The sequence below is a fragment of the Alosa pseudoharengus genome, unplaced genomic scaffold (genome assembly GCF_046254945.1).
Source record: "Alosa pseudoharengus isolate Yale_2024_CS ecotype anadromous, Long Island Sound unplaced genomic scaffold, YU_APseudo_1.1 YU_APseudo_1.1_scf_10, whole genome shotgun sequence".
Taxonomy (NCBI): Eukaryota; Metazoa; Chordata; class Actinopteri; order Clupeiformes; family Clupeidae; genus Alosa; species Alosa pseudoharengus.
Window position 1 is genome coordinate 40,885,552 of NW_027468565.1, and position 23,167 is coordinate 40,908,718.

A 23,167-nucleotide genomic window follows, 5' to 3' on the forward strand; every position below is an offset into this window, starting at 1 on the left:
TGAGAGAGAGAGAGAGAGAAGGGGGGAGAGGAGAGGGGGGGGGGTTGTACGGCGTGACAAATGAAAAGTCCATGACAGCACTATGCTATAGCAGCATAACTAAGGCATGGTGAGGGGTAGTCGACACCAGCGCAGGTATGGTCAGTGACCACCATCGCACGTGCGACTGGGGTGCCAGTCACACGAGGACTCAGCAGGGTGGTCCATTCCAAAAAACCCTGAGGTGGGTGAATTTCCACGCACCATACCTAACTATGGGAGGCAGTAAAGAGGTATGTTTTAAGTCTAGACTTAAAAATAGGGAGGGTGTCTGCTAGTCGAATTGAGGTAGGAAGATTATTCCAGAGGACGGGTGCGCGATAGCTGAAAGCTCTGCCTCCTACTGTAGTTTTTGAGATTCTTGGAATTACAAGAAGGCCAGTATTCTGTGATCGTAGCGGTCTGGGTGGGTTATATGGAACTAGGAGATCTTTAATATATTCTGGTGCCTGGCCATTAATGGCTTTGTATGTTAGAAGTAATATTTTTAAGTCAATGCGACTTCTAACAGGCAGCCAGTGTAGAGATGCCAGGATAGGGGAAATATGTTCATATTTTTTAGTTCTAGTGAGTGTGCGAGCAGCTGCATTTTGTATAAGCTGTAAGCTCTTTAGACAGGTGTTATTGCAGCCAGCGTATAGAGCATTGCAATAATCAATCCTTGAGGTGACAAAAGCATGGATTAATTGCTCAGCGTCTGGTAGGGATAAAGACTTCCTTATCTTTGAAATGTTCCTTAAATGATAGAATGAAACTTTGGTAATCTGTTTTATGTGATTACTTAGTGATAGGTCTTGGTCAATTGTGACTCCTAGATTTTTAACACATGTGGATGAGGATAGTCGGAGATCAGTAAATGTAGCCTGTGATGAGGATAGGATATCCCTCATCTTTTTAGGACCTAAAACCATGACTTCTGTTTTATCGGAGTTCAAAAGCAGGAAATTGTTTGTCATCCATGTCTTTATGTCTCGTATACATGTGTCAAGTTTGGCTAACGGAGTCAATTCGTCAGGTTTTATGGAAAGGTATAGTTGTGTATCGTCTGCATAAGAATGAAATTTAATGCCATGTTTCCTAATTTCTGAGCCTAGAGGAAGCATATAGAGAGAAAATAACAGGGGCCCTAGTACTGAGCCTTGAGGCACCCCATATTTTACCATAGTCTGGGTAGATGGTTCATTGTGAACCTGTACAAATTGTCTGCGGTTGGAAAGGTATGATCTAAACCAAGCGAGTGCTGAGTCTTTAATGCCTATCGAATGTTCAAGCCTGTGGAGTAGTATGTTGTGGTCTATGGTGTCAAAGGCAGCACTGAGGTCCAGGAGGACCAATATTGATATATGTCCATTATCGGCAGCGATGAGGAGGTCATTAAAAACTTTAACTAAGGCTGATTCAGTACTGTGGTGAGCTCTGAAACCAGACTGATATAATTCTTGGATTTTATTCATATGCAAGAAGGTACCAATTTGTTTCGACACTATTTTTTCTAGTATTTTTGACAAAAAAGGGAGATTAGATATAGGCCTATAGTTGGCCAGGTTGTTAGGGTCAAGGGTAGGCTTTTTGAGGGATGGCTTAATGACAGATAACTTAAACGACTGTGGTACATGGCCTGATAGCAGTGAGTTATTTATAATCTGGAGCAAAGCATTATCCAACAAAGGAAGAGCAGTCTTCAGAAGATGAGTAGGAATAGGATCTAGTAGACTAGTTGTAGATTTTGATGAAGAGATTGTGGAAGTGAGGTCTAATATGTCAATAGGTGTAAATGAATTCAACGTTGTTCGTCTCATCTGTGATTCAATTATGTTTTCGCTACCGTTCAGCAATGGAGTATAAATATTTGGTGAGACTGACTGGATATTAATCTTATCTCTAATTGTTTCAATTTTGTCATTGAAAAAGTTCATGAAGTCATTACTGTTTAGGCAAATAGGGATAGATTCGGTTACTTCGGTGTGGTTCTTCGTCAGGCGGGAGATTGTGGTAAAGAGAAATTTTGTATTGTTTTTGTTTTCTTCGATCAGCGAGGAGTAGTAAGTTGACTTGGCTTCGTTGAGTGCTTTTTTGTAGGTGATAAGGCTATCTTTCCATGCTTGGCGAAAAACTTCCAATTTAGTGGTACGCCATTTTTGTTCAAGTTTACGCGCTGTTCGTTTGAGTGTTTTTGTCTGTGTGGTATACCATGGAGCACGCCTTACTTGTTTTCTCATTCTCTTTTTGAGTGGTGCTACTGAATCAAGGGTTGAGCGTAATGAGTTCATCACATTATCAGTTAACAAGTCGACCTCGGCTGGATTAAGGAATGGGCCTTCTGATAGGCCTACCACATGAGTCCGGAATGGGGCAAGCGTAAGCGAAATTTTTTCTAGAAAGTCTGCATTAGTTTTTTCAGATAAGCCGCGGCTGTAGTATTCAGCTAAATTGGGTACTGCATGTTGTAATGTCATTGTAAAAGTAATTAGATGGTGGTCAGTTAAGGTCGGGTGTTGTGGCAAGATTGTTAACTGCTCTATGTTTATGCCGTATGATAAGACTAGATCAATAGTATGGTTATGTCGGTGCGTGGGCGAATTAACATTTTGGCAGAACCCGACATGGTCAATTAGGGATTGAAATGCAATTGTGAGACAATCGTGCACATTATCCATATGAATATTAAAATCACCCAATATAAGTATTTTTTCTGTTTGGATAGTTAAAGTAGAAAGGAAATCAGAAAATTCCTCTAAGAAATCAGTGTAGGGGCCAGGGGGTCTGTACAATGTGACCACAGTTACAGGCTGATCAGTTTTCCAGTCTGGCGGTAAAAAATTGAGGACTAGAACTTCAAAAGATTTAAACTTGTGTGTGAGCTTGGGAGATGTGAGAAGACTAGATAGATAGATTGTAGCTACTCCACCTCCCCTGCCAGTGTGGCGTGGTACATGATAATTCAAATGGGAGGGAGGTGTAGACTCATTTAATGGAAGGTATTCATCTGGTTTAAGCCAGGTTTCAGTAAGACACATAACATCTATATGATTGTCAGTAATAATTTCATTAACCAAGGCAGTTTTACTTGACAGTGATCGAATATTAAGTAAAGCAAGTGTAAGTTGCGTTTTTGGAGGAATTTGCTTCACCGAAGAAGTTTTTATCGTAATAAGATTGCTACGAATAATTCCCCTAGTGGGTCGAGTAAGAGTTGACAGTCTTGGTACAGACACGCTCTCTATTTGGCCTTGTGTGCCCTGTATACCTGGGTGACTGTTAGGACGGCAGAAATCTGTGTAAGACCTTATCTCTGCTTCCTGGATCTCTGGTTCGTCAGGAACTGATGATGTGGGGCTATTTTAATTCCAAAGGCCAAGGGAACTTTATCAGGATGTATAGTACCCTGGTTCCATGAAATAACTGGCCTTTAAAAATAAAAATCTGCTTGCCTCTATGGGAATTCAACATAGGGGTATGAATACTTATGCACCCTGTATTTTAATGAAGAACATTTATTTATTTACAATACATTATTCATTCACAAAGAAAATTTTCCTCATTTTTTTAAATTAAGGCATTAAGATCCATTTCCAAAAGATGGATTTTTTATACCTCTTTTTAGTCAACTTTAGCATGGGGCTGAATGAAGACTTTTTACACTGTAAACATGGAACCAAGTCAGCTAAGTCAAAAATCTTAATTTTTTTTCAACTGCTTACACACTAAATCTTTGCTTGTCACACAATTTTCTAAACATGTCTTCCAAACATTATAACCCCAAACCAAATCTGCAAAACCATACACTAATTCTCAGTGTTTGACTCAGTTTTCAATTTACTAAAACACATTTTGCAAAACACCACACACAATTTTCTACTTAACACACAAAAATCTGACAGGAAGTAACTTGATTTCATTTTTCAAACACTACCCATCAAAATACCACACTAAATCAGTGTTTCACTCTTTCTCTTCACATGTGTAAACACTCTTTACTTTACAGAACACCATCCAATCATTGCCTTAGTATAGGCCTATGAATAGATATACTCTATATGTAGGTATGGACCCTTTCAATCTGGCCCTAGAGGATTTCCGGTTGAAATGTTCAGAACCAATGCAGATACTTTGAAAGGAAAATTACAGTAATCGGACTTTAGCTTACAGTAATGTTCTACAAAAAGTCGACTTTATGTAAAACTTGTCTTTTTTACTATATGTTTGTGTCTCCCCAAGTTACCATTAGCTCAATATTTTTTTCTTTAGACCAATGAATACAGTACATACACACCGTCACCATTATACCACCAATTATTATTATATTATCCCAGACAATATGCAACCAATACTGAATAAACTGAAACCCATTTCCTGTAAACTTTAACAAAAGCATTGTCAGAATTTGAGGGACCATTTAGAATACTACCATTAGAAGGCAGGTGAGAAAGCTGTGGACATTTCCAGATAAAAATTGAGGTTTGAAGTGAGTCAGGTTTCAATTGATTAGCTAGATTTCTGTTGTAATAAGAGTGATTGGCTATTTCTTTTTTATTTCAATAATAAACAATAGAACTAACCTGAGTAGTAAGTTTGTAGAAATGACTAGCTCCTAACCACCCATGTGGAGAATTTTGAATTCCACGTTCCTCACATTATCTTTTCAAGTTGAGATTTTGCCTTAAGGACAGGCAATGTTTGTAATCAACCAACAAGTAATTACACCCCCTACCGAGTTTTGTGGACACACAGGCCAAGAAAGCTCCAAAATGCCCATCTGGAGTTTACGAATGATTTCAAGAACCTGTGTGATTAGTAAACCAATGCACTATTTTGTGTCAGAGAGCTGGCCCCCTACAAGCCTCAGTGGGGTGTTGGCATGGCAAAGGAACCTGGTTCAGTAAACTGCTTCATTTGATTTTGAATGTTACATTTCCACGGTCTGTATGGCAAAATAACTGCATTTTATGAGCTTATTTTATAGACAACCTAACAGATTGTATGGACAATTTGTAACAGTTTGGGTTGATCAGAGCTCCTGATTAATTGTTTGGGTGGAATCTTGTGCAGTGTTTTTAAAGCTCATACATGATAAATTTCATAGCATCACAGGGGGCTTAGATTCAGGGATATTTCCAATATATGGCCATGAGTCAACTCTCTCTCTTTCTAAAACAAACAGGCACGCATGCACACACACACACACACACACGTGCTCAGCTCCCTTGTGTGCCAAGCCAGCCAGCTGTCCATCTTTGGCATAAACCCTCTGAACAGTCACACAGGCCAAGACACAGTTTGGGGAACACACAATCACACAGGCCAAGACACATTAAGGAAGTCAATGGACAAGCTGAGAAAACACATATCGGGCACAAACATGAAGAAAGGAAAAGGTTCTGAGGACTGCCATATCAGAGTAGTAAATCCATAAATAAATAAATACAAACCGGCATGTACAAAGGAGATATACATGGTAGGACTTTTATGATGCAACACCCATTTGGTTAACTCTACACCAACAGTATTTACTCTGATAAACAGTCCAGTTCTATAAGTCACATTCAGCTACAACTACAGAGGAGAATATGTTCTTTTATCAACAAGGCACTTTCATGAACCATCATTTAAATTCAAGGGCTTCGGTATGTTTGCACTGAGTTCATGCCTGTGCTGGGCCTATTGTTCTCTGGCAACATCTGAGTATACAGTAGCATTGATTCCAGCCAGGAGCTGTTTGTGGTTGATTCCAGTAAATGGTTTTACTGCCTAGGGCATTATGGTGGTGCATTGAGCTGCTGCCTCATAACTTAAGAGCAGTCAATTGAAATGATTGATTTTCTCCTTTAAGTGGGGCTATATGCACACAGCATTTGTTGTGTGCTGCGACCTCATTACCCTAATATTTTAGATGAAGAATCAGCTTGGTACTTGCTACAGCAGAGCCATGAAACTCCGCTGCATGGCCCTTCATGGTCCTGTTATTGAAATGCATGCAGCAACTGAAATCCACTCATTAAGTAGGCTAGAAAATAAAAGTGGTGGGGTTATGGGCCAACTATGAAACACTTGTATGTGGGCACCTGAATATGGATTATTTGTCTTGACATTGATCTGCACAGAATGTCTGTGGACGATGTGTCATTAATCTACCTAACCTCAGCTCAATGAGGGGAACCTGCTCACTGATGGAAACAACCCTTCCAGTCAGAGCCATCAATTAATCGTCCCTAAATTCATTTGGATTGTGAAAAGCATGAAATGCAGCGTTCTGCAAAGTGTGCTCATGTGCTTGCAAATCATGCTCATATATTGCTCCACAGCACTTTGATTGGACATTTCAACAGCGCCTCAATCCCCCTTAAGACTTGAAGGATATTGCAACGTGTGTATCCTTTCTGGAGACTTGAAAGTGAGTTCTGACAGCTGCCTTTGCAAGTTTGACAAATCTGTCCCTGCTTCAGCATATACAGTAGCTGTAAACAAGTCAGTCAAGTCTGACTCGTGAGCCTTAAAACACGACGCCAGTACCCTGGTGCTGGTGAAGAAGAGTACAGTCTCGCATTGAACTCCATTTTAAAACACGACGCCAGTACCCTGGTTTTGGTGAAGAACTCCATTTGGCGTTGAACTCATCTGCATGCCCCTTTTCATTTCCCCAGCTGCTTACTATAGCAGATTCACGGCACTTCACGGAACAGGCGGAGTCGTGTATGATAATGTGCACGGATAAATTACATTAATACATATCAGCACAATTACACCTGTCTCAGCAGCATGGGCAAATGTATTATTGATCAAACTGTTCTCGCTTCAAAGTCCTTCCTCCCCTGCAGTGAAAGTGTGAAAGAGATGGAGAGAATGTGTGTTTGAGAGAGACAGAGAGGAGATGAAAAGAGGAATAGAGAGATTGAGAGATCTAGTGCAGAGAAAACAAATTTCTCCTCCTCCGTTCACCCCAGCCGGATTTTCACATTTCCTCCTCTGAAAGCGTTCGTCACTTCCCCCGTTCGGCAGAGAGACAAAGGGGACGAATGGTGCGCCTTGAGGCGCGTCTGTCAATGTCAGGTGCCTGTTTGCGAAATTAACTGGAGCCTTCCTGCGGGAGTGAGGATTTGAGAGCACTAACCGTTCTGCCTGTGCTGTTTGTCTGATGGCTGGCTGAGTTTGTCTTCATGAAGCTCCGCAGTTATGTCTTGGGCTGTAATCATCTCTTGTACACAGGAAAGAGCTCAATCTGAAGACCGGATCAGTGTCCAAAACAAATAAATGCGTGCAAAAGAAAAGGAGTCTACAGGCCAGAGCAGGACTGGTCAAAAGAATGTTGTTTTTCATTTAACAACTCTTCAAACAGTGAAGTAAAAAAAAGCAATGAGCTGAAAAGCGAAGCAGTTTGTTGCTTGGTGGTGGGAGTGCACAGCAGCTGTCCAAATCTGAATGGATCACCTGGTTAGAAGCACACGGTGCAAACAAGATGCGTGAACCAATCCGTTCTGTAAAAAGCCCTGGAACCATTACCTTGCTGTGCAAATGAATAAAGGAGGATTTTCTCTCTCAGCGGAGACAACACGTGGAGCATAACACTGCATAAAACACATTCCAAAGCCTTTTCGGTCACTGCCTTGACATGGTGCACACCTATCCATTACTTACTCCCCTCCTTCGCTGTTGCTAGGTTGAACCATTTACCACCCATTGACTTAATTTATGTCTTGGCTTTAAAGGACCATCAAGCGCAAGGCAGGAAATGAGGCTATAACATGAATAACCCATGTGCAGCGTCGCCAAGTGAGCCTGAATGAGACCCCAGAATCAGTCGAGTCCACCCCCACCAATGCCGGCTCAGAAACAGAATATGTTTTGAGCACGAAGCGAGGAAAGCGTTCGTCGGGCTGAGTGCACCGCTCCTAGGCGCTTGCAGCCGACAGCAGTTTAACCTTCCTGCATATGCATAATCGCCTCGCAGGAAAAATGAGTTGACCTCTGGCATTTCCTCAAGGTTTTCTTTTTTTTGGTGATACCAGGAAAGCTCTCGGCACCTAAGTACTCGTGTACCCCCGACTCCCACCCCTCCACCTCACCCCTCCATCACCTACCATCACCACCCCTCATCCCTGAAGGCTCCTGAATTACGGAAGGGATACAAAACAGTTATTTTAACACAGCAGCTCAGTACTGTGATGGGAGCGTAATATGAATCATTGAGTCATTTTTTATAAGAAATTCCTTCTGGCAGACAGACTTTCATTTTGCTTCCCATCTCGGGATTTCGGGCAACCCCTATGTTTTTATCAGAAAATAATTTTGATAATTCACCAGACCAGATAAAACACCAGAGATGACAATCTACAGATTCAGCTGCATTATCAAAGGAAGTAACAGGAAGAGGCGAATGAAACCATAAATATCACACATAGTGTACATACATATATAAATATCACCTATTGTGTAAATATATATTACATATTGTGTACATATATACTGGTACATCACATATTGTGCTATTAATATACTAAATGACTATGTCGGAGCAGTCGGGGGGGGGGGGGGGGTCATTGTAGACCAAGAACAAAGAGCAGAGCAAGATGGGGTGAAGAATTCCTTAAAGAGCAAATTGCAGGTTGATCTCAAAACTGAATTTATACTTCATCTTGTCTGAAAATGTCTTTTTAAAAATGTACATTTACAAATTAATATGTTATACAAAACCTACGGACAGTAATTCAGAAGAAAGTGTACCCATTTTAAGCAGGCTCTTAATTATGCCTCTCTCGCCCACAAACGTGTCATATTACGTAGGAGAAGGTAAACGTCTTAAATTGGCACGTGAGCTCTGCTGTCGTTGTGGGTGTAGATACTAGTCTAGACAGTGGTGAGAGATAAAGTTTGTCATTTTTGGTAAAGTCATAACGGTTAATCATTATGTTCGTGCTGGTTGCACTAATTCCAGCCTGTCAGGACATCACGTCCGCCGTTTTCCTATCCTGAGAAAAGAAAGAGTTTTGGTGCTTGGGTGTGTTTTGTGCAGGTAGCCTAAACAGAGGGGACGTCACCGCCGAGTATTGATGACCTAGAACTAGAGAATTCAGAACTACAGTGTGTGTGTGTGTGTGAGCGTGTGTGTGTGTGTGTGTGCGTGCGTGTGTGTGCGTGTAGCTGATATGGCCCCCCATAAACGGAATTCCACGAAACTTGGCATGCATGAAGATGGGGTCATAATGATCCTACACTTCAAATTCCGTGCAGTTTTGAACCTTTCAGTCAAAGATACTTGCGATTACAATGCATCGTTTTTGCATTTTCATTTTTAACTAGGTGACGCTACACCTCAAATGAGGATGTGTTGACATGGCCCTTGGAGACCAAGATACAAAAATAATTTGGTCATCCTAAGCCCTACGGTTCTCGAGATATTCACAGAAATCCGTCTGGCCATCTACAGGCCGATTGGTGTACAGTCACTAAATGTACACAAATATTAATTTATTGTATGGTCCCCAATGAACAGAATTCCTCCGTTCATGGGGGGCCTTATCAGCCACACACAGGCACGCACTCACACACACACACACACACTCACGCACACATAAACATACACATAAAGACACACACACACAGTACACATGCACTCACACACACATAAATACACTCACACACACACACATAAAAACACACACGCACACACACACAAACATCCCATTAGCCCCACACACACACTCACAAGCAAACACAGAGAAGCACACATATACACGAAACACACACACATTAGCACATAGTTACATCACAAAAGTGGCAAGAGTAGGGGATGGAGACAAATTGACAAGCGTTATTTATTTTTGCAGGACTGAGCGGTGGTCATATTTTGATTTTTTATCTAGTTTAATTATAATTAGGCTTAGGCTCGCGGTCATGATATGGCCTACCTTGCTAGTTCACTAGTGTTAGTCATGATATAGCCTGCTAATTCACTAGTGTTAAGTCATGATATGGCCTACCTTGCTAGTTCACTAGTGTTAAGTCATGATATGGCCTACCTTGCTAGTTCACTAGTGTTAGTGTTAGTCATGATATGGCCTACCTTGCTAGTTCACTAGTGTTAAGTCATGATATGGCCTACCTTGCTAGTTCACTAGTGTTAGTGTTAGTCATGATATAGCCTACCTTGCTAGCTCACTAGTGTTAGTCATGATATAGCCTGCCTTGCTAGTTCACTAGTGTTAGTCATGATATAGCCTACCTTGCTAGTTCACTAGTATGGGCTACTGTTTTGACACTTGCACAGCTGCCTAAGCTATACTGCCACTTATGTCGCTACTAAACTGTCTAAGCTGCCTACCTCTTCATTTCCGACATCTTTGAGCTCAACAGTCCCGCCCCTCCGAGAGAGCCTAGTTTCCAGAAGTGTTTCCATTCTTTTCTTCAGGATCCATTACTCATCATTCATCCTGTTTGCCCTCTGTTACCTCACTTCCGATTAGTGGCTTATAGATGCAGAAGTTATTTTCTCACAATGACACACATGTTGTTTCTTGCATAGTTATCTTTTTTCCCCCGAGAATCTAGTTCCTTCATCATTTATGATCTACACTTTATAGGGGTTTCCAACCTGCAAGTTGCTCTTTAATCAATGATTAACAAATGGATATTTTAAGAAGAAAGCCTGCCTTGATACCTTGCAGTAAAGACCACAATACAGTGCACAGTGGTGTTGAGAAGTCCCTCAAACTCAGAAATAATGCATTCAAATATTAAAAAGCGACCCTTCTTCATACACCATTTAAATGCATGTATTTGTAGTGCCTGATGTGGCTACAAGCCAGTTGGCAATTCACATAGCCCCAGTTCTGACTGGCAATCAGAGCATGTCATGTCATGCCAATCCTATCCTCTCAAACATGCCAGTCCTCCCGACCAGACAACAGGTAGGGAGTTTCAATTATTCATGACCTGGCTCTCCCTAAGCCAGCAACCACCTGGTGGATCTATTCACTTAACACTGCCACCGCTTCCCAATTCTGTTTGATTATTCTCCGTTAATACGAGACACAAACCACATTAGTGGCCATTTGTGCCTCATCAGGAGAACGATTCATCACAATTTACCTCCAGCACATTGATCTTAGTCTAAATGCAAGATGGCCTCAAGGCACTGGTCTTGCTCTGGAAGACCAACAGCCCTTACCGCCAACGGAGGAAGCATCAACATCAATATGGAACCCATAGTTCTCATAAACACAAATAAATCAGACACAATAAATAAGACTGAATCAAAACATTTATTATAAAAATATATATATACTGCATTTCTTGTACAGCCACTCAAGGCAAACATACAAGAGACATGTTGTGAGGTACTTAGATAAGTAAGACAGAAGTTTCTAACTTGACATGCTCTACTACTGGCTTTTTAGGACAGGAAAATGTCAACCCTGATATTCAATCAATAGTGCAACAAATCCCGGTTTTGGTATTAGACACATGAGCCAGGGTGATAGGATGGACTGATTTTTCATTATGCAAACTTTTCTATTTTACCAGACAACATAAACACAGATTTTCCTTTTATCACATGGAATTCACAGCATGAAGAAAGCATTTCTCAGTACAACACAAAGCATAAAATTCAGCAAATAAATCATCTTGTGAAAGTGCTTAAATAAAACCGTACCTTTACATGGACTTTACATTACATTGATCTGCTCACTGAAAGGAGATGGCCACAGTGTCCTTCCTGGACACGCTGACATGACTGCGTAAGTAATTCAATGATTACTGAAAATGTCCACAGGCTATATAAGACATTTCTGCTCTGATTACTGCATTGAATTGTACATGTACACAGACACTCTCATACAAAGTATCTGTTCCAGTTCAGATTCAACAGACTCTGTTACACACACGTGAACAACTCATACCAGTTAATAACTGGTGCAACTTAATACCAATACCAATTAATAACAAATATAACACTGTTCTTAAGGCTACTTGCAAAATGTATGTTACCTGACAGATAATGGTCTAGTTCTTGCTGCAATGGAGATTTTGTAATAAATTCATGGAATAGTCTAGGATCTCTAGAGCAGGGGTTCTCAAACTTTTGTGGGCCGGGGACCCTTCATGGAGTGGAGAATTCTCCAAGGACCCCTCATAATCGCAACACATAAAAGTTAATCATATAGCTGTATAGCCTTTTTTTCTGTTAGATGCTTATGTTATATGTATTTTAAAAGCATACAGCAGAGTGCTAATACCACAATAGTCATGTTAGCAAACTTTGACAGTATTTAGGATTTTTTTAAAGAATTGCTGTTTCTTTGTCAAATGTAGGCCTATTGTGTTGAACACATAGTGTTTGCTTCACATAACTTTCATTTTGTTGGCGGTTAATTAATAGTAAAGTGTTTTGACGTATTGATGTAACGTATCAGCAGATCAATTGGGCAAATACTGATACTGTAGCATTTTTCGCCATATAAGACAATTTCATATTTTGTAGAAAACTTGAGAACCAATGCTCTAGACTACCACCCCTCATCACTTACGTTATACGTGAATAATGACTCTTCGGCAAAGTAGGAAATAAAAAAACAGAACGTACAGCCATAACACTGTTACTGTTCAGAAAGATATCTGATTATAGGCTTTATGGAAAAAGACTTAACAATGACTTAGCTGTTGCCATTCCACCAGTTAATGTTAAATACAAATATTTATAAGCCCTTGCAAGTTATGAGGAGACGAGATAAAAAAGCATGAAATGATGAAAAGCTAAGTACATTAAGTGACCTTCCCCATCATCAATTAACTTGAATGGGCGACTGCAACTCTACCTAAAGAGGATGGCATGGGCGACTGCAACTCTACCTAAAGAGGATGGCATGGGCGACTGCAACTCAGAGGATGGCATGGGCGACTGCAACTCTACCTAAAGAGGATGGCATGGGCGACTGCAACTCTACCTAAAGAGGATGGCATGGGCGACTGCAACTCAGAGGATGGCATGGGCGACTGCAACTCTACCTAAAGAGGATGGCATGGGCGACTGCAACTCTACCTAAAGAGAATGGCATGGGCGACTGCAACTCAGAGGATGGCATGGGCGACTGCAACTCTACCTAAAGAGGATGGCATGGGCGACTGCAACTCAGAGGATGGCATGGGCGACTGCAACTCTACCTAAAGAGGATGGCATGGGCGACTGCAACTCTACCTAAAGAGAATGGCATGGGCGACTGCAACTCTACCTAAAGAGGATGGCATGGGCGACTGCAACTCTACCTAAAGAGAATGGCATGGGTGACTGCAACTCAGAGGATGGCATGGGCGACTGCAACTCTACCTAAAGAGAATGGCATGGGCGACTGCAACTCAGAGGATGGCATGGGCGACTGCAACTCTACCTAAAGAGGATGGAAAGTGATTGTCACATCTTGATATGTTTGGCCTCTACTACTAAGGATGACAAAACATCAAAGTGAACTCAGTGCAAAAGAGTGCAGAACTCAGTGCAACCCCACAACCTCTATCTAGAACCCCGCTGCTACCTCTATCTAAAACCCCACTACCTCTATCTAGAACCCCACTACCTCTATCTAGAACCCCACTACCTCTATCTAGAACCATGCTACCTCTATCTAAAACCCCACTATATCTAAAACCCCACTACCTCTATCTAGAACCCCACTACCTCTATCTAGAACCCCACTACCTCTATCTAGAACCCCACAACCTCTATCTAGAACCCCACTACCTCCATCTAGAACCCCGCTACCTCTATCTAGAATTGGCTCCACACCTTACATCCTTACAAGCGCAATGCTACATGGGGGGGCACCTGGACTGAATGGAGGTCACACTCTCTGAGGGTCTGCTTGGAGGTCACGCTCTCCTCTGAGAGCCTGCTTGGAGGTGGCCGATGCTTTGCCGCAGCCGCTTGGTGAACAGGTGGCTGACTCGTCCACAGTAGGTGTGCGACGCGTCTTGGAGCATCTCCTCCAGGGGCTGCAGCAGCGTACCAACCGGATCACCTCCAAACGGGTACTGAGATGGACGCAGGAAAAGAGGAAGAACGCTGATTAGACAGACAGACAGACAGACAGACAGGCAGGGAGCTCAATAGTCCCCAAAACAGCGCCGCTTCAGGAGAACTGACCGCTTCTACACTTACTTGGCAAATGCAGTCATCCAAAAGGACTTACAGTTGAGGAGCTAAATCAAGCTTCAGTAAGTTAGGAGACATTTGGAGAGACGACACAAAGTACTAATGGTGGTCAATCTGAAGTCCAGAATGAGCTGATGGGAAGGCTGGTGAGTGTGCAGCATGTTTGCAGTGTTAGAGGAGTTAGAAAAGAAGGTGATCCCAGATGATCTTTTCTAACAACTTTGCCAAACTTTGAGATTAAGGTCATTTGGAAAAAGGAAGGAGTTAACAGAAATACGGTCGTGCATAAAGTCAAAAATGTTCCAAACCTTTGCTTAGTGGCAACATAATACATTTTACGACCTCCATCAGTTTCCTGAGGACATTGGCAAAGGAAGAGAGGCAAACGACTGGCATAAAGCAGCAACAGCCCTAAATCAGCACGCGCCGTCTCACTGCCAACGATCATAGCCCTGCTCCATCAACCCAACTTCTCTGCATTTCGGCAGAATGCATCTGCGTTTACAGTCCACACTGTAAATAAAGAGAAATGACTTTTTTATGGAGCCTCATCTGACTGGTTGTTTGTGACGAACATTAGGTCACTCCGTGCTCCCACTTTACAGCCCGTGCATGTGACACACACACATCAGGGCCGGCGATAAAGTACCATTTACTGTCTCCTATTGATTTTAATGTGGAGGACGGTGCGTCGGGCCTGCAGCTTCCTGGAGTCTCCGCGTGGGCTCAGCACTAAACATTTTACTGCCCTTCTGTGGGACGAGGTGGTGGGGGTGGGGAACTGTAATGGCTGGACATTTTATGAGCCGGCCTCAAAGCGGTGGAACCCTGCTGCTAGTGTGTCTTTGGGGAGCACGCCCGCACTAGGGGATGGCAGCAAACCGCCGCAAATGGAGGGCCGCTTGGCTGCGCCCGCGACGGGATGGGATGGGATGGGGCTGCTGCCATGGAGACTGCATCAGGGTAGAGGAGGAGCCAAGGCACCAAAACACAACCCCATGGAGACTGCATCAGGGAAGAGGAGGAGCCAAAACACCACCCCATGACACTGCATCAGGGAAGAGGAGGAGCCAAGGCACCAAAACACAACCCCATGAGACTGTGTGGTCAAAAATATCCAGAGAAAACACTCAGGTGTGAGGAACCACTGCAGGTTTATTCACGATACCGGGAGCAGGTCACTAGCAACAGCATGTTCCAGTAACACTACTCAAAGTTCTCTAATTACATTGGTAATACAAATCACATGAGTACAATGGTCTTTTCCAAAAAATCCTCATACATGCAGAAATACAACACACAAATACATATACACTTCTTGGACATAGCATGTGATCCATGCGCCATACGCAAGTCATGGGGGTCATTCCAAGTAAGTAGATAATTGGTCAAATACAATACATATACATCCTTCAGCATTCTCTTGCCATAGTCTAGTTCCTGTCGGGATATTCCTAATATTACTGCCTCAGGCAGAATACCCTTAACTCGTGACAAAGGGGGTCGCATGACCTTTATTAGAAAATCATGACATGGAGAGAGCAAATGACAGACAAAGCAAAGTTGATGCACAGTATTGAATGTATAGAAAGCATACAAAGAATATAAGAAAATGAAATGTTAATCACTTCTATGTAATAAATGTAGATTAGTATTCACTTCTAATACATGTAAAATTATTAATAATCACTTCTAATACATGAAAATGTTAGTAATCCAAAATTCCTCCTTCAACTGCATCAGGGTAGAGGAGGAGCCAAGGCACCACCCCATTAGCCTCCACTGCTCCCTCTCAGAGTGGAGTCTGGCGTGCGGACAGTGGCCAAGAGGGGGGACAAAACATTCATTTGCTCCTTTAACAGGGGTTGTAGACAGACACTATCCCAAACTGAACAGAATCCTGCTCTCAAAGTGCACTCAGTGGCAGCAAGGCATAGAAGGCATGTTTCAAATCAAATACTTGTATACAATTCTGATTTCTAAAATGATTTGGTTTTGTTTGTCAAAAGTTCATACTTGGTACCTTGACGCCTGCTACGGCAAGTGACCGGTTAGACAGTTGAAGGCAGCGGCATAGCTCCTCCCACCGGTCTGTCTGCCTGGCGTCCAGTCAGGGTGAGCAGTGGCGCTCTGCCCTCGCAGGGTCAGAGAAACAAAGCAGGTCTCTCCGTAACGAGCCTACTCATTTCGCTAATGGCCAAGCTCACCACCCACACTGATGGACCAGCCGTAATGGTCAGACAAATAAGCTCTTCATTCCTCCCTTTCCTCCCTCTCTCCCTCTCCCTCCTGTGATGGATTGTACACATTCAGATGGTGAAACAATGACGGAGGAGGCCGGAGCAGGAGCGTGAGGATTTCAGCCGGAAGAGCGATCAACGCAGCAGCAGAGAGCAGAGAGCGCCTGGGATTAGCAGCAGATACATGATAAGCGATGGCGCACTGACGGCAAAGCAAACAGGGCTATCGATTCGGCCATTTCAGTTAGACAGATGCAAACTTTTGGTCTGATAGAAAAAGCAATGGCCCGCAGCACACTGATGAGGTCATTGGGCAAATGTTGGCCAGGCAGGGAATTTCATTAAGGAGACAGCAATCGGAAAGCCATATTGGGAGGTGCTAGCATTTACAGATCAACAGATACAGCTGGGCTGCAGCACACCGGTTTTGAGCCCATCAAATGAACTGATGGCCAGATAGTCCATGTGTCATATGTCACAGTGGCCCATCAGTCAAGGAAGAACAGCTCTGGAACACGCATTTAACACCGTGCCTTGCCTTCCTTTCCGCATTCAACACTTTAATCTCATAACTAGCAGTACATCCCATCAATTCATCTAGGAAATGGAATTATGTTTCAGGCTGAGTTTCCATAAAAGCTATATGACTAAATGTAGGTCAATACAATGAATTTTTCATTCTCAGGAAGCCTTCAACTGATCAATTTATTTTTCTAACGACTTGAGTGTAAACCTTAAAGCAAGTCTGCAGAGTGATGGCAGAACACTCAGCAGTATTCCCCATTTGCCTTTTCCTCCATGTCTTTTCCCATGGACCAGAACACTCAGCAGTATTCCCCATTTGCCTTTTCCTCCATGTCTTTTCCCATGGACCAGAACACTCAGCAGTATTCCCCATTTGCCTTTTCCTCCATGTCTTTTCCCATGGACCAGAACACTCAGCAGTATTCCCCATTTGCCTTTTCCTCCATGTCTTTTCCCATGGACCAGAACACTCAGCAGTATTCCCCATTTGCCTTTTCCCATTTTTCCATGGACCAGAGAGAAAGTTCTATTAATGGAACTGCTGCTCCAGTCTGTGGTCGTCACTGTTAAATGGCGGGCAGAAGGTATGGCGTCCTCACCTGCTGGATGGCTTGGTAGATGGCTCGGAAAGCAGGCTGCTTGTCGTTGTGGTAGACGCCGCGATTGCCATGGAGGACGAAGACTCCGTGCTGCTCTGCGGCGGCACAGTTGCTGCCGTAGATGCAGTGGTCAGGGCGGTAGTTCCACTGGCACGGGAACACAAACAGACCCTCTGCAGGGAGAGAGGAGGTGGAGGAGGAGAGGAGAAGCACACCAGAGATGGAACAGATGAACCCTCAATCAGAGGATTAGGAACTGGGAGCCAACATTCCCCACTAATACCAGAAACCATGCCAAGAAAACATGGTGCAGGGACCTCCTGGGTGCTTTTATGTTTATGTGATTCTGACGTGTTTGTTGCCATGAGTTACCCCAATCTCAATTTGACAAATAAAAGATTTGTTGTCGTACAATATTCAGACTTTCACTATAGCAAAGGGAAGCAATATGACATGTCATGGAACCCTGGCGAAGAGATGTGTGTGATACCTGGATTGTGGTGGAATATTATGTTTAGGAGCGATGAGAAGTGTGTGATACCTGGATAGCTGGAACAGTGTGTATGTAACTCTTGTGGTGGAATATTATGTTTAGGAGCGATGAGAAGTGTGTGATACCTGGATTGTGGTGGAATATTATGTTCAGGAGGTCCTGGTCACCCCAGGTGATGTTCAGCTTATACTTCTGCAGGAGTGGCATCAGAATTTCCCCCCACAGAAGAGGAACTGAGGTCATATCATTCTGATGGAGGGGGGAGAGGAATTGCATTATGCATATGGCTGTTTCCTGATTTCACTGCATGATGTGGGCTGGGAGGTATCACAGCTAAATAGATTTGCCATACATTCATTTGTATTCAGCTGGAGCCCCATTTGATGTCAACAAGCAAGCAAGTATAAAATAAATATACACAGTTTCGGCCACCCTCATTGGGAAGAATACATGATGAAACATCTCTAACCACTGCAGAAATCAAATCAGGCTAAATAGCAATGGGACAATACTGACCCCCACTGGCAAAAGCTGGCATTGCAAACAGTGTGTATTTAACTCTTGTGCAATGTAAGCCTCTGAGTGATATTGTTTCCATGTAAATGCTTTGTCTTGTACACACACACACACACACACACTTTCTTTAAAATGGATGGGAAACGTAGTGAAGTGACACGTCATACCTTGAAGTGTTTGGCCCGGATACGGCTCATGTTCATGAGCATGACGCCGGAGTTGACGCCCGTTTTGCCATAGTATGGATGGCGGGCAAAGCGGTTGTACCAGCCAATGCGCGGCTCCTCGTGTTCAGGTGCCATGCCTGCCAACTGGCTGGAGTTAAACTCCGAGAGGAAGTTCCAGATCTCGTCCACTGGCTGCAGGAACAGGATGTCGGTGTCCACATATAGCAGAGAGTCCACGTGCTTCAGCAGGAGCTGAGGAGTGATGAGGTTACGAGTTAAGTTGCTAAAACAGAACAACCGTTGAAAGAGTACGGCTGCCACCACAAGCTTTCCCTGACAACACAGACATAATGTACTTGTTACTAGTTTATTTATATTTGTCTTTACCCATCTCAACACAGACATAATGTACTTGTTACTATATTTATATTATACTTGTTTATATTTGTCTTTACCCATTACTTTTCTCAACATCGGTGAACACTTGCACTTAGTAATTTCCTGTGTATTAGCCGCACTGTGTATAAACCGCAGGACAGTGTTTTATGCAAGTTAAAAAAACAAAACCATATCAATACCATATTAATTGCCCCCGTGTATTAACCTCATAGCTGAAGAAATTTAACAAAATCAATGTATAAAAACCGTGGCTAATTGTTGGGAAATTACAATATCTACTCATTACTTTGTCTATAATATTCCGAATTCAGCGGTTATACAGGGTCAGAAAGTAAAAGTATCTTGGTGTGTTCATACACTATGCTAGTACATTTGTTTTCTTAGTTCTTATGTTGAGAACGGTGCTCCACATGGTTTCTACTTTATGACCCTCTAAAACTTAAGTATTATGTTCCCACTTTTACAGTAATTTTCCTACTTTTAACTACTGAAAAAATAAATCACACCTAACATATTTAATATGTAATACAGTACTATAGAGGCTCTGCTTGTGTCTAAGGGTGCTTTCACACCTGGCTCTTTGAATTGGAATATGGAGCGTTTCCCCCAAAGATCGGTTCGATTGGGTATATGTGAAAGCAGCAATCGCATTCTGTTTCGGAACAAAACAAACGGATCGAGACCGCTTGGAGGAGGTGGTCTCGGCTCGTTTCCAATCGAACTCTAGAGCGATTTGTTTGCAGTGAGAAGGCAAATCGGCCCAGTGTAGCCAAACAGCTTCCTCATGCTTACATTTTTGTAGGCCTACACATTAGGCTACACGTTTATTCAACTTTTAACAGAGTAGAGATCTATCTAGCCTATGTTTTGAATTTCAAGCGAATGTCTTTTAGGCTAACTTCACCGGTGTGACGCACGAGAATGGGAGAGTGGGAGAAGCCTAGATACATGCACACACACACGCACAAACACAACACGCACGCACACACACGCACGCACGCACACTCTCATATGGAGCTCTTAATAAGTTAAATGTGGGGTTAAGTGTTAGGTGACTGCGGGATAGTGTCTTCAGCTGTCAAATGTGTCCAATCAGGAACAATTTAATCGCATGTGGGTTTGTTTGTAGACAAAAGTTTAATGTCACGTGGGTTTGTTATAGAATTTGTTCTGATATAAATGCTGCCATGTGAACACAAACGAACCCAGGTACAATGGAGAAAAACGATCGATTCAGTGCTTGATTCGGAATAAATTAGGTATGAAAGCTCAGTACAGATACGGATGAGAAAACTGGTCCAAACTGGACTCACAGGCAAGAAGAGTCTCTGGGATGCACAGGGCTTGAACAGCTTTTTCCACTCCTTTGCATTCTCACTTGGAAAGGTGATGGGATACATTGAGTAGTTGAACTTGGTCTGGAAGGTGGCTGGCCAGGACTCAAGCTAAAGAGATGGAGAACAACAGAGTGAAAACCGAAGATTCGGCACATTGTGATGGTATGACGCTGGACAGTAAATAGTTTCCCTTCCTGGACTAGTCTCACGGAGCAGCTATATGATGCAGAATGAATCAGATAACAGATATGAATGAATTTGGGCTAAATGTGTTGATTCTTTATGAAGCCACAAGGGAAAGCGACTTTCAAAGTAGCGGTGCAGTTTTCAACAGAAACACAGTAATGGGAGTTTGGTAATTTATGGTAACTGGTGCTTTAATGAAGTGGTCAGGATTTAGGTGGAAATCAAGGCCTCTTCTCCTGTCAACTCCTGACAACACTCAACACCATAAGTTCAAAGAACTGTCTCCCAAGTCTAGTGACGGAGTGTGAAAACCATGCCTGGCCCCATAAGACAGAGACTACTGTGAATCAGCATGATGGGGCTTGGTGCTCACTGCCTCTGTGAAGCCGCTGTGCAGCTCCTCTTCAGCAAAGATGTGAAACTGCAGCGGCTTGCTGCTGAAGAGCACGGCGGACTTCAGCATGGTCAGAGTCTCCTCCAGCCGCAAGCCGCAGGCCACCACAGCAAGGTGCATGGGCTCCACACGACTGACCTCTTGGGCCACAGAGCCTGGTTTGTCCACTGTGTACCTTTAGAGCAGATTAAATAAGAGACACTACTAAATACATCAGGAATCTGAACAGAAAGGTTTGTGTCACAGATAGATAGCAGCAGGCAAGGAGAGGCACAGGTGGAGTGTGCACTTGGGTATTTAAGCTTCTATGTAAATACATTGGGTAGCAGATTGGGTAATGGGTGCTAAATTACCCAACAATTTGACTCAAACTGAGTTTGTTATTAGTTATTAGATATGTAAGTTAAAACAACCCATAAACCCCTGAAACCAACAACTGTTAGTAATATTGGGTTTGGGTCTGGGTTGTTACACAGTGCTTAATGGAATTCAAATGACAAACAACATATTTGCTCTACAACTCACAATAAACTATAATGAGGATCATGTGCTAGGAATGGCTTGAAACAAAACCAACTAGTCAAATGGATGGTGGTGTTTATGAATGGTTAGGACAAAGGTTTTCATCGCTGCTCCTGACCCCTGCTGCCCTGGTCCCAACCAAACCCCCTTGACGATCTCCCAGACTTGGGTACTCCAGTGCAGTCTTCACAGTCCTCACCCCAGGGACATCAAACTAGCTTATCGACTAGATCAGGTGCACTAAAAGGTTTAGACAGACAGATCAAGGAAAAGACAAAAAAGCATGCCGAACAGCCAGGGCCAGGAGCAGGGTTGATTACCCATGAGTTGGGGGTTAGGCTGTCCACTGTGGATTCTTTCAGATCACTGGAAGTTTTGGTCAACTCATCCTACCTACAGGCCGATTCCATTAAGCAGTTCATTCCACAAACCCCAGGAGAGTCTTGCCAATAGGGATTCCAGTATGACACAGACACTGAACTCTTACACCTGACAGGACAAGAAAAACATGCTCCACATAAACACACCTTCCACGAGAAAAAAACAAATGCTCCTGTGACACGATGCCACAAATAACTCAACCAATGACACTGAACATTTCGACACACGAGTGCTTTACAGCGAACGGCCATTAAGTACCATTAAAACAAACTTTGGCCTGACCTTTAACTAGGTTAAAGTTAAGAGCAATAACCTATAGAAAAAAACTGATCAACACTGAAATGTTTCTGGTCCGCTTATTACGGCAAACTAGGCGAATTATTAAGACAGTAATAAACTCATATCTTAAAAGGTAACGTTAACGTTTGCTAGTAACTTGTAGAAATAGCCAAGCAATATTAATTATGCTTTATGTACCATCTCCATGATATGGCATAACATTTTGTTAATGTTCGCAATCGTTCATTTGTAGCGTCGGTTACCTGCATTGAATGTTTGCCAAAGTCTACAAAACGATAATTGAGGAGAATCATAACAACGCCTAAAGCAGTGTTAATTAGCCCAGTCGCAGAGCCTTCTAGCTACAAGTTACCGGGCTAATAGCAGTGTTAATTAGGCCAGGCACCTTCCATTCCGGTCCTTTTCAGACTGGCCTTCATTCCCAGGCACTTTCTTGACTTTGTGGCCGCTGATGTCACTTCGAGAGTTGGATCGCTGAGCGCGCCTCTCGGGGAATCCACCTTCAGTCTCTAGGGAGGAGGCAAGCTGGCTAAATACGTACAAAACAGAGAAAAATGCCAGAACTGTGCAAAATAAAAGTATACGATAATAGCGTGGCATTGTATTAACCAAACTAATCTTAGCTTGGTAGAGAGCTAATTAACTGACAGCGGGTTAACGTCATGATGCATTCGTGCCAATTGCTTGTGACAGGTAACTTCACTTTACGTGTGCTTCTAGCATAAGCACATTTGACATTAAACGATACCCCGCCCTCGACAAACCTGAGTTTTCAACTTAAAAGCATAGTCTTTGCTTAAAAGACATTTAATACCTGTGCAGATTTATTTAGCAGCTTCATTGTCATGTAACCATGATTGTAAAAAAAAGATCTGTGGTTATGTCTCTGAACATCTTTTGTGGCCGCAGACTTTCAAGAAGGGTTCCTT

The 23,167-nt window shown here is 42.8% G+C and overlaps 1 protein-coding gene across 2 annotated transcripts; it reads right to left on the reverse strand.

Annotated features, from left to right (window-relative positions):
* Nucleotides 1-11,275: 11,275 nt before the first annotated feature.
* On the reverse strand, nt 11,276-22,953 carry gxylt1a (glucoside xylosyltransferase 1a). Of its 2 annotated transcripts, XM_076272098.1 has the most exons (8): nt 22,624-22,953; nt 21,951-22,046; nt 21,015-21,210; nt 20,432-20,563; nt 18,720-18,971; nt 18,162-18,285; nt 17,544-17,716; nt 11,276-14,058 (listed from the first exon to the last, which is right to left on the reverse strand). In XM_076272098.1, the coding sequence occupies exons 1-8, from the start codon at nt 22,836-22,838 to the stop codon at nt 13,897-13,899; spliced, it is 1,350 nt and encodes a 449-aa protein (XP_076128213.1). In that variant the 5' UTR covers nt 22,839-22,953; the 3' UTR covers nt 11,276-13,896. The 2 variants fall into 2 exon arrangements, with proteins under 2 accessions (XP_076128213.1, XP_076128219.1); XM_076272104.1 differs by lacking the exon at nt 21,951-22,046.
* Nucleotides 22,954-23,167: the final 214 nt, after the last annotated feature.

Bases quoted from the DNA above. Each gene is read 5' to 3' on its own strand.
- gxylt1a (XM_076272098.1), bottom strand. From the start codon at position 22,838: ATGCCACGCTATTATCGTATACTTTTATTTTGCACAGTTCTGGCATTT. The intron at 20,564-21,014 runs GTGAGCACCAAG...CCATCTCTTTAG, and splicing joins ACAGCGGCTTCACAGAGGCA to CTTGAGTCCTGGCCAGCCAC. The intron at 14,059-17,543 runs GTGAGGACGCCA...CGTCCATCTCAG, and splicing joins TCTACCAAGCCATCCAGCAG to TACCCGTTTGGAGGTGATCC.